The 12,508-nt window shown below is 44.1% G+C and overlaps 1 protein-coding gene across 1 annotated transcript in view; it reads left to right on the plus strand.

The window, feature by feature from the left end:
• Window positions 1–12,508, plus strand: part of LOC122549086 (integrin alpha-2-like) — a 76,498-nt gene that overhangs the window by 51,877 nt on the left and 12,113 nt on the right. The window contains exon 16 of the mRNA XM_043688310.1: window positions 418–504. Coding sequence (XP_043544245.1) covers window positions 418–504 — 87 coding nt within the window. The remainder of the gene's footprint in view (window positions 1–417; window positions 505–12,508) is intronic.

Below are 12,508 nucleotides of genomic sequence, written 5' to 3' on the forward strand. Positions count from 1 at the left end.
TGGAATTATTAAATGTGGACAATAGTTGTAAACTTGCTGTCTGTGAGAATTATTCAGGTTGATTGGTTCTTTAGCCTGTTTAAAAACATCAATATTGGTGAAAACCAGAAATCCCCATGAGCTGACGCTTGAATCAAAGCAAGGAATGGAAATAGATAATTCTTACGACAGTATTTTTTATCCTCTGCTCTCTGTGATTAAAATAACCAGGAGCTGGTTTGTTTCAACCGACCATTTTTGGCTGTTGTCCCTCAGTGATAGTTTGGTTTAAGGATGCCACTAAAGATGTTAATTCTTTAGCATTGTTAAATAATTGATAGGTTACATTTTTATCATCTTTTATGAACACTTCACATATTTAAGTCACTTGAAACTAGTGAAATTTTAATACTTCTACTTAATTTTACTCTGTTTTAGGCTGACTTTCAAAGAATAACGCTAACTCCATCAGCAAAGATTGAAACAAGGAATCCATTGTTCATCATCAATGCTAATAACGTGACAGTAAGTGACTTCAGAACTACTAAATAGTTGAAATGTGAGATACAATGAAATGGAACATAGTTAAGAGAATGGGTGGCTCAGTGGTTAGTACTGTCGCCTCACAGCACCAGGATCCCAGGCTCAGTTCCAGCTTTGGGTGACTGACTGTCTGTGTGTAATTTGCACATTCTCCCCGTGTCTGCGTGGGTTTTTTCCAGTTTCTTCCCACGGTCCAAAGATGTGCAGGTCAGGTGAATTGGCCATGATAAATTGCCCATAGTGTTAGGTGCATTAGTCAGTGGGAAATGGGTCTGGGTGGGTTACTCTTCGGAGGGTCGGTATGGACTGGTTGGGCTGAAGGGCCTGTTTCCACACTGTAGGGAATCTAATCTAATCTAATAATGAAAGCAGAAGATAAACTTGGACAATTTAAACATAAACACCTTGAAATGACATGAAAATATTATTATTTTAACACACGATAATTTTACCAAACTCGGCACAGTACAAGTATAACTTTCAGGGGTTTTTATACGAGGTTTCTCTCCATGAGTTCTACCAAGTTATTTCAAGCAATTTTATACTGTTTACCTCATTATGTAGGTGCCACACTCAATGACACCACACTCTGCTACCAGGATTTCTGCCACAAGCACCATATTTAAAGCCCAGATATGCGCCAGGTTAATTACAAACAGCCCTTCACAGTACACTGAGTGGGAGGTACATGATAAACAAAAACACTTCTGAGGGTACATAGGGATTCAGGTCACACAATTAAAAACTGAAGCTCACATTTATAAATATATTTCCACTTTTCATCATCTGATTGACTGTCATTATAATTGCAGCTGCAAGAATCAAGTGACACATCTCTCGGACCATTTCATGATTGAACTCTAAAAGAATGCTACCTTACCCTAACCCCCAACATAGCATAACATCTTATCAATGTTCAGGATTGCTCATGGCTCATCTCATCAACTTGGAAAGACAGCCTGGACTGCGAAATGACCAGTTGTCTGACTGATCACTGTGCAGCTCCCCAGTTGACTTACCACTAGTTCCCAGTCTGGTTGCACTGGACCTGCAAGACTCACCATGTCCCCTGACTGGCAACAGTTCGACTAGAGGAGCAACATCTCGTTATCTGCCAAAGTACCTTACAGACCTTGCAGCATTCAGTTTAACAATTTCAGAGCACGAACACCATTCTCCCTGTCCATTACCCACCCCACCCATCCCAGGTTGTGTTTAGTTTGTGTTGCTCTCAGCACAGCCAAACTATTTTCAACCATTCACACTTCTCGTTAGCACCCTACTCAGCATCAGTATTCCCATTGTCTTATCATCAGTATTCCCATTATTTGTCTCTTCTTTCCTCTCTGTCAGCACCAGTTCCACATATTCTATTCGCTCCTCGCACCCCTCATCATCAGCATAAATGCCACCTTTTCCCAACTGCTTTCAGTTCTAATGAAGGGATTTGAAACTTTAACCGTTTTTCTCTCCATAGATGCTACTGGACCTGCTGAGTGTCTCCAGCCATTCATTTTTTGTGACCATTCCTCTTGATTGGGGATCACTCTCCTAAGACTTTGAGACATAATCATTTGGTTGAAGCATATTCAGTGCTTTGGCCACATAAGCCACTGGCACATATTGAAAGTGTAATATTGACATAGCATAGTGTTGTGTAGCAATGCTCCCTTGAAATTGTCACAGCTGATTTTGTGTCAGCGCCAGGAGACAATGCAAGGCAGAAGTACAATGAGCCTGCCAGTACTGAATGATGCAGCAATATACAAAAAGCCAAGGCAAGGCAGAGATATCTAAGTGGGTGCGGAGTGAATGTGCACTGAGAGAACAGACACAAGCCCTTGGATATGCACTGTTCAGAGGTGTGATATGGATCCCTGACTCTGAGGAAAATGTAGCATTGCAATATAAGGTGTCACTGCATTCCAAAGTACAGCATTGAAATAGTAAACTGTATTACAAGTTAGACCAAAAGGTAACAAGATGACCTGGTGAGACTGGCGTGTGTCCAGTAATTTCAGTGCTAGAATACAAGGTATGAAACTGTGTTTGTCTCAAATGGGGTGACTGTGATTTGGCAGTTGGTTGTGTACTTGGCATGAGGAATATCAATAAGAGTGTACACTTGTTTGTAATATTCATTCAGGAGATGTGGACATCACTGGCTGGGTCGGTATTTACATAGAGTGAAAAATATTATTCATGGGTTTACTGTGCTGACCCATGTCCTAACAGGACCAGAGTGTGGGAATGAGTAAAAACAAAATGGAAGGACTAATGACAGATGCAGGAAGAGAGATCCTGCAAAGGGAATTTAAGGAAGTAGGGTAGAAAGTTGAAAAGCAGGACCTGTAGGGTGGTAACCTCACGATTATTCCCTGTCCCATGTCTTAGTGAGGCCAGATATAGGAAGATAATACAGTTGATTCCATGGCTAAAGAGCTGGTGTAGGTGGGGGCTTCAGATATCTGGATCATTGGGATCTTTTCCAAGGAAACAGGAACCTGCACAAGAATGACGGGTTGTACCTAACCTGGAGGGGCACCAACATCCCTGCAGGGAGGTTTGCTAATACCACTGGAGGGACCTTAAATGAGTGGTAGGGAGGTGGGAACCAAAGCAATAATTCAGTATGTAGAGTGTTTCAAGAGAAGAGAGGGGATAAATCAAGTAAGTCTAGTAGGAAGTACAGGCAGGTCAGGTTAGTGAGCATGATAGGTCTTGCAGTCTGAAGTGTATTTATTTTAATGCAAGGAGTATAACAGATAAGGCATTTGAGCTTTCAGCATGAACTAGTACATGGGACGACTATGTGGTAGCCGTTATAGAATCTTGACCGACAGAGTTTTGATGGAATTAGACAGGAGCTTGCAGGAGCTCTTTGGAGTAGTTTGTTTGCAGGCAAAGGGACCTCCGGCAAGTGGGGGGCCTTTAAATGTGTGATAGCTAGAGTTCAAGATCTGTACCTTCCTGTGAGGGTGAAGGGCAACGTTGGCAGGAATTGGGAACACTGGATGACAAAAGATATTGAGGTTTTGACCAGAAAAAAGAAGGCATGGGTCAGGTAAAGGCAGCTGGATCAAAGGAACCTCTGGAGATATATAAGGGACACAGGAGTTTAGTGAAGAAGGAAATCGGGAGCGCAAAAATAGGGCATGAGATAGCTTTGGCTATGAAAATTAGGGTGAATCCAAGGAGATTCCCCAAGTGTATTAAAGGAAAAGGAATAACTAGAGAGAGAATAGGACCAAAGTGGATATGTAGATGTGGAACTACAGGAGATGAGCGAGCTTCTTTGTGTTTACTGTGGAGAAAGACATGAAGACTTGGGAACTTGGAGAAGTTAGTGGTGATATGCTGGGGACAGTCCTATCACAGTAGAGGAGGTGTCGGACGTATTAGAATATATATGGTGGATAAATCTCCTGGTCCTGACTGTATATCCAAGATCCCTGAAAGAGGCTAGAAAAGAAATTGTGTGGGCCCTGCAATCATCGTTCCCGGAAAACTGAAGGGTAGCAAATGTGTCCTTATTCAAGAAGTGCTGCAAAGAAAAACCTGGGAACTACAGACCAGTAAGCTTAACATTTGAGGTGGGTAAGTCACTTGAAAGGATTCTGAGATAAGATATGGATGCATTTGGAAAGACAGGGTTTGATTAGTCAGCATGGCTTTGTGCGTCGGAGATCATTCCTCATAAATTTATTAGAGTTGTTTGATGAAGTCAGCAGGAACATTGATGAGGGCAGGGCAGTAGACTTGGTCAATATGGATTTCAGTAAAGCCTTTGATAAAGTTCCAAATGGTAGGCTGCTCTGGAAAGTTAGATTGCATGGAATCCACGGGGAGCTGGCAAATTGGACACACAATTGGCTTAATGGTAGGAGCAGAAGGTTATAGTGGAAGGATGTTTATTGGACTGGAGGCCTGCGACTAATGGTGTGCCTCAGGGCCAGTGCTGGGCCCATTGCTGTTTGTTATCTATATCATGATTTGGATGAGGATGTACAAGGTGCTATTAGTAAGCTTGCAGATGACACTAAAATAGGAGATTTCATGGACAGTGAGGAAGGTTGTCAGAATTTGCAGCAGGACCTTGATCAGCTGGGGATGTGGGCCAAGAAATGACAAATGGAGTTTAATATAGATGTGTGAGGTGTTGCATTTTGGAAAGTCAGATCAAAATTTTGATGGGGTTAGACAAGAACTTTCAAAAGCTGATTGGGGGCAGATGTTCGCAAGTAAAGGGTCAGCTGAAAAATGGGAAAACTTCAGAAATGAGAGAACGAGAGTCCAGAGACAGTATATTCCTGTTATAGTGAAAGGAAAGGCTGGTAGGTGTAGGAAATGCTGGATGATTAGAGAAATTGAGGGTATGGCTAAGAAAAAGAAGGAAGCATTTGTCAGATATAGATATGAGAGATCAAGTGAATCCTGAGAGTATAAAGGCAGTAGGAGAAATCTTAACAGGGAAATCCAGAGGGCAAAAAGGGGACATGAGATAGCTTTGGTAAATAGGGTTAAGGAGATTCCAAAGGGATTTTAGAAATACATTAAGGACAAAAGGGTAACTAGGGAGAGAAATAGGGCACCACAAAGATCAGCAAGTTGGCCTGTGTGTGGAGTATTTTGCATCTGTGTTTACTGTGGAGAAGGACATGGAAGATATAGAATATGGAGAGATAGATGGTGACATTTTGAAAAATATCCATATTACAGAGGAGGAAGTGCTGGATGTCTTGAAATGCATAAAAGTGGATAAATCCCCAGGATCTGATCAGATGTACCCTAGAACTCTGTGGGAAGCTAGGGAAGTGATTGCTAGGCCTCTTACTGAGATATTTGTACCATTGATAGTTACAGGTGAGATGCCAGAAGACTGGCAGTTGGTTAACTTGGTACCATTATTTAAGAAAGGTGGTAAGAACAAGCCAAGGAACTACAGATCGATGAGCCTGATGTCGATGGTGGACAAGTTGTTGGAGGTAATCCTGAGGGGCTGATTAGGGATAGTCAATATGGCTTTGTACGTAGGAAATCATGTCTCACAACTTGACTTTTGAGAAAGTAACAAAGAGGATTGATGAGGGCAGAGCTGTGGATATGGTCTCTATGGACTTCAGTAAGGCGTTCAACAAGGTTCCCCATGGGAGAGTGGTTGGCAAGGTTAGATCGCATGAATACAGGGAGAACTAGGCATTGGATACAGAACTGGCTCGAAGGTAGAAGACAGAGGGTGATGGTGGAGAGTTGTTTTTCAGACTGGAGGCTTGTGACCAGTGGAGTGCCAAAAGAATCTGTACTAGGTCCACTATGGAGTTTAATTCAGATAAATGCTAGATGCTGCATTTTGGGAAAGCAAATCTTAGCAGGACTTATACACTTAATGGTAAGGTCTGAGGGAGTGCAGGTTCATAGTTCCTTGAAAATGGAGTCACAGGTAGATTGGATAGTGAAGGCGACGTTTGGTATGCTTTCCTTAATAGGTTGGAGCACTGATTATAGGAGTTGGGAGGTCATGTTGCGGCTGTACAGGACTTTGGTGAGGCCACTTTTGAAATATTGCATGCAATTCTGGTCTCCTTCCTATTGGAAGGATTTTGTGAACCTTGAAAGGGTTCAGAAAAGATTGACAAGGATGTTGCCAAGGTTGGAGGATTTCAGCTTTAGGGAGAGGTTGAATAGGCTAGGGCTGTTTTCCCTGGAGTGTCGGAGGCTGAGGGGTGACCTCATAGAGGTTTATAAAATCATGAGGGGCCTGGATAGGATAACTAGACAAAGTCTTTTCCCTGGGATGGGGAAGTCCAGAACTAGAGGGCATAGGTTTAGAGTGAGAGGGGAAAGATATAAAAAGGACCTAAGGGAAAATTTTTCACACAGAGGGTGGTAAGTGTATGGAATAAGCTGCCAGAGGAAGTAGTGGAGGCTGGTACAGTTGCAACATTTAAAAGGCATCTGGATGGGTATATGATTAGGAAGGATTTGGAGGGATATGGGCCAGGTGCTGGCAGATGGGACTAGATTAGGTTAGAATATCTGGTTGGCATGGACAAGTTGACTGAACAGTCTGTTTCCATGCTGTACATCTCTATGACTATTACTAGGAGTTTCATAGTGGAGAAAGTGAGGACTGCAGGTGCTGGAGATCAGAGTTGAGAGTATCATGCTGGAAAAACACAGCAGGACAGGCAGCATCTGAGGAGCAGGAGAATAGACGTTTTAGGCATAAGTCCTTCATCAGAAGTGAAGCTTGTTGGCTGGGGGCACTGAGAGATAAATGGGAGGCAGGTGGGGCTGGAGGCAAGGTAGCTGGGAGTGGGATAGGTGGATGAAGGTGGGGGAGAAAGTGATAGGCCGGAGAGGAGGGTGAAGCAGATGGATGGGAAAGACGATGGACAGGTCAAGAGGGTAATGCCGAGTTGGGGCTTGGGACTGGGATAAGTGAGGGGAGGGGAAATGAGGAAACTGGTGAAATCCACATTGATCCCATGTGACTGCAGGGTCCCAAGGCGGAAGATAAGGCATTTTTCCTCCAGGCATCAGGTGGTTTGGGTTTGGCAATGGAGGAGGCCCAGGACTTGCATGTCCTTGATGGGGTGGGAGGGGGAGTTGAAGCATTCAGCCATGGGGTGGTGGGGTTGGTTGGTATGGGGGGCCCAGAGATATTCTCTGAAACGATCTGCAAGTTGTCATCCTGTCTCCCCGATGTAGAGGAGACCACGTCAGGTGCAGGATACTGTAGATGACATTTGTGGAAGTACAGGTAAGGTTCTGTCGGATGTGGAAGGATCCTTTGGCGCCTTTGGAGATGAGGGGGGACGTGTGGGTGCAGGCTTTGCACTTCCTGCGGAGAAATATATCCCTAGTGGTGGACTCTGTTTGTCAGTGGCAGAAAATGATGTGACATATCCAGGAGTTGGTGAGGTGGAAGGTGAGGACCGGGGAGTTCTGTCCTTGTTGCATTGGGAGGAGGGGGGTTCCAGAGCAGTGGTGCAGGAAAGGGAGGAGATGCTCTGGAGGGCATTGTTGACCACGTAGGAGTGGAAATTACGGTCTTCGAAGGAGGCCTTCTGGGATTTTCTATGGTAGAATTCGTCATCCTCGGAGCAGATGCGGCGGAGGAGGAGGAAGTGGGAATAGAACTTGGTGTTTTTACAGGAGGCAGGGTGGCAGGAGGTGTAGTCCAAGTAGCTGTGGGAGTTGGTGGGTTAGTATTGATGTTCATGGTTAGTCAGTCACCAGAGGTGGAAGACGTCCAGGAAGGGAAGGGAAGTGTCCGAGATGGTCCTGGTGAATTTGAAGTTGGGGTGAAAGGTGTTTGAGAAGTTGATGAACTGTTCAACCTCCTTGTAGTAGCATGAGGTACCGCCGATACAGTCATCGATGTAGCAGGGTGTGGTGCAGGTGTAGCTGCGGAAGATGGACTGGTACGACCTTAAGAAGTTTCTGGAACAGGGGGATCTGGGAGTTCAGGTGCATAGTTTTCTGAAAATGGAGTCACAGGTAGACAGGGCAGTGAAGAAGGCTTTTGGCACACTGGCCTTCATCAATCAGAGCACTGAGTATAGAAGTTGGGAAGTTATGTTGCAGTTGTACAGGACTTTGGTGAGGCTGCACTTGGAGTATTGTGTTCAGTTTTGGTCACCTTACTATAGGAAGGGTATTATTAAACTGGAAAGAATGCAGAAAAAAATTACAAGGATGTTGCCAGGACTCAACAGTCAGAGTTCTCGGGAGAGGTTGAATGCCAGGACGTTTTTCTTCAGAGCGTAGGTGATTGAGGGAGGGTCTTATAGAATTGTATAAGATCATAAGAGGCATGGATAGAGTGAATGCACTCAATCTTTTTCACAGGGCTGGGGAATTGAAAACTAGAGGGCATTGGTTTAAGGTAAGTGGAGAAAGAATAAAAGGGAACCTGTTGGGCAATGCTTTTACACAGAGGCAGTTATATGAACAACATTTAAGAGGCATTTGGACAAATATACGGATAGGAAAGGATTAGAAGGATATGGGCCAAGTGCAGGGAAATGGTGTTAGTGTGGATGGGCATTTTGGTCGGCATGGGCTTGTCTCTAGGACTCTAGGTCTATGACTCCATTAGGGTAGGACTGGCTGCTAAACTTTCCAGACATGATAGAGATGGATGTAAAAGAGGTAGGGGAGTTGTGTTACTGATTAAGGACAATGTCAGAGCTGCACTAAGAGAGGACATGGTGGAGCTCTCATTCAGCAAGGTCGAATGGGTAAGAAGGGTGAAATCACAATGATGAGGTTATATTATCAACTTCCCAATAGCCAACATAAGATTAACAGATATGTCAGCAGATCCTGGAAAGGTGTAAAAACAACAGGGGTATTATAGCGGGTGATTTTTAATTTCCCCAGTATTGACTGGGGCTTCGTTAGTGCCAGACGCAGAATTTGTTAGGTACGACCAGAAGGAATTCTTGAAACAATAGGTAGATAGAATCCCTACAGTGCAGAATGAGACATTGAGTCCACACCTCTGAACAGGATCTCACCCAGACCCAGACCCTTATCCTATCCCTCTAATACTCCATTTCCCATAGCAACCCCACCCAGCCTGCACATCCCTTGACAATAAGGACAATTTAGCATGGCCAATTCTCCTAATATGCGCATCCTTGAACTGTATGAGGAAACTGAACACCTGGCAGAAACCCATGTAGTCACAGGGAGAATGTGCAAACTCCAAACAGTCATCCGAGGAATGGAATCAAACCTGGGTCCTTGGTGCTATGGGGCAGCACTGCTAACCACTGAGCCACCATGCTGCCCCAGACTGAGCCATTGTGCTGCCCCAATGAGACAGCGCAACTAGGAAAGAGGCCACACTAGACCTGACACTGGGGAATGAGCCTGGCCAGGTTATCGAAGTTTCAGTGAGGGAGCATATTGGGAACAGTCATTATATTTTCATACGTTTTTAAGATATTTATGGAACCGGATAAGATTGGTCCTTGGGTGAAATTGCTAAATTTGGGGAAAACTCATTACAACTGTATAAGACAGGAAGTGGAAAAATTGAATTATGGGCATTTATTGAAGGTAAATTCACATTTTACATGTGGGAGTCTTTTAAAAGGCTGTTGATCAGAATTCAGTGCCAGAATGTTCCCATGAGGACAAAGATGAGGATGACAAGTTTCAGGAATCTTGGATGATGACATGTTGCAAGTTTAGTTAAAAATTTAAAGAGTATTTTGCATCAAGAATGGCATGGATTATGCTAAGTCTGGAGAGGGATTTTTTTGAGAGTCTGGAGCATGTTGGTATTAAGGAGGAGTTCGTGTTGGGTGCCTTAAAAAACATTAAGGTAGACTTTCTTAATGTTACTCTGTCTTCTACAGCCAAGACAATTTTATATCCGACTTACCAAGTCACCTAGATTTCATGCGATTTGATCTTCTGGACTCTAGGGTATGATGGGATCTATCTGAGAATACAGATAGAGGCAAGGGAGGAGATTCTTGAATTGTTGACAGAGAACTTTGTATCCTCTGTAGCCACAGGCTAGGTCCCAGAAGACTGGAGAACAGCCAATGTTGTTCCTTTGTTCAAGATGGGCAACAGGGATAATTCAGGAAATTAAGGGTGAGTGAGCCTTAAACCAATGGTAGGGAAGTTTTGGAGAAGATTCTTAGGGACAGGATCTACTCACATTTGAGATAGAGATCTTACTAGAGATAGTCAGCGTTGTGTGAAGTCTCGTTTTACAAATTTGATTGAGTTTATTTGAGCAAGTGATGAGGATGATTAATGAGGGTGGGGCAGTGGATGTTGTGGACTTTACTCAAGCATTTGCAAAGGTCTCCCATGGTAGGCTGGTCCAGAAGATCAAATCGCATGAAATCTAGGTGACTTGGTAAGTCGGATATAAAATTGTCTTGGTTGTAGAAGACAGAGTAATTGTGGAGAAGTGTTTTTCAGAATGCAAGTCTGTGACCAGCAGTGTTCCACTTGGATCATTGCTGGGACCTCTGTTGTTTGTAACATATGAATGATTTGGATGAAAATGTCAGTCATCTGATTAGTAAGTTTGCAAATATCACGAAAATCGATGGAATTGCAAATAGTGAGGAAGGATATCAAAGGATATATAACAGCCAGAAAATTGGTGAAATGGCAAATGGAGTTTAATCCAAATATGTATGAAGTGAAGCGTTTGGGAGGTCAAATGCAAGAGGAAAGTATACAGAAAATGGCTGGAGCTTTAGGAGCATTGATATACAGAGGGATCTTGTAATCCAACCCTATAGCTCCCTCAAAGTGGCAACACAAGTGGATAAGATAGTAAAAGAGACCGATGGGGCAACTTTTTCACACAGAGGATGGTACATGTATGGAATGAGCTGCCAGAGGAAGTGGTGGAGGCTGGTACAATTGCAACATTTAAGAGGCATTTGGATGGGTATATGAATAGGAAGGGTTTGGAGGGATATGGGCCGGGTGCTGGCAGGTGGGACTAGTTCGGGTTGGGATATCTGGTCGGCATGGACGGGTTGGACTCAAAGGTCTGTTTCCATGGTCTTCATCTCTATGACTGTGACTCAATGTCGAATCTGTCTAAGTCTTTGGTTCGGCCACATTTGGAATCCTGTGCGCAGTTCCGGTTGCCACACTATAGTAAGGATGTGAACACTTTGGAGAGGGTGCAGAAGAGGTTTACTGGGATGTTGCCTGGATTGGAATGTATTAGCTGTAATGAGATGTTGGACAAATTTTGGATTGCTTTCACTAGAGCATCAGAGGCTGAGGGATGACCTCATGGAAGTACATAAAATTATCAGAAATATGGATAGTCGAAGTCTCTTCAGAGTGGAAATATCAAAAACTAGGGAATACAAGTTTAAGATGAAAGGAGGAAAGTTTAAAGGAAATATATGAGGAACATTTTTGTTTACACAGAGGGTGGTAGATGCCTGGAATGCACTGTCATAAGAGGTGGTAAAAGCAGATACAGTAGCCATGTTTCAGAGGCATTTAGACAGACACATGAGCAGGCAGAGAATAAAGAAATATGGACCATGTGCAGGAAGATGGAATTAGCTGACAGTTGGTCACTCCTAAGGCTCAGGACAAGGATAGATGGGTTTCAGTTAGGGGGAGGAAAGGGGACAGACAGATAGTGCAGAGATCCCCTGTGGACATTCCCCTCAGCAATAAGTATACCGTTTTGGATACTGCTGGGGGGATGACATACCAGAGGAAAGCCATAGCAGTCAGTTCTCTGGCACTGAGCCTGACACTCATCAAGAAGGAAAGGGGGCAGAATAGAAAAGTACTCGTGGTAGGGGACACGATAGGGGAATCGACAGAGAAATTGACAGGAGATTTTGTGGTCAGGATCGGGATTCCCGGAAGGTATGTTGCCTCCCTGGTGCCAGGGTCCGGGACACCCCTGATCAGGTGTATAAGGTTCTAAAAGGGGAGGGCGAACAGCCAGAAATCGTGTTACATATTGGCACTAATGATATAGCCAGGAAAAGGATTGAGGATATAAAAAGTGATTTCAGGGAGTTAGGATGGAAGCTGCAAAGCAGGACGAACAGAGTAGTGTTCTCTAGTTTACTACCGGTGCCATGAGATAGCAAGGCGAGGAACAGGGAGTGGGCGCAGCTTAACACATGGCTGTGCAGCTGGTGTAGGAGGGAGGGTTTCAGATATGTAGATAATTGGGATGCCTTCTGGGGAAGGTGGGACCTGTACAAGAGGACGGGTTGCACCTGAACTGGAAGGGGACCAATGTCCTGGGTGGAAGGTTTGCTCGAGTTCAAGAGGGTTTAAACTAGTATGTCAGGGGGGTGGGAACCTGAGCTGTATACCGGAGGTGAGAGTTGATGCAGATGAGGCAATAGCAAGAGGTAGACCAGCTAGTGGGAAGGATTTTCCTGGAAAGGAGCTAAGGGATCAGTTAAAGTGTGCTTTAACGCAAGGAGTATCAGGAATAAAAGTGATGAAC

The sequence above is a fragment of the Chiloscyllium plagiosum genome, chromosome 1, assembly GCF_004010195.1.
Source record: "Chiloscyllium plagiosum isolate BGI_BamShark_2017 chromosome 1, ASM401019v2, whole genome shotgun sequence".
NCBI lineage: Eukaryota > Metazoa > Chordata > Chondrichthyes > Orectolobiformes > Hemiscylliidae > Chiloscyllium > Chiloscyllium plagiosum.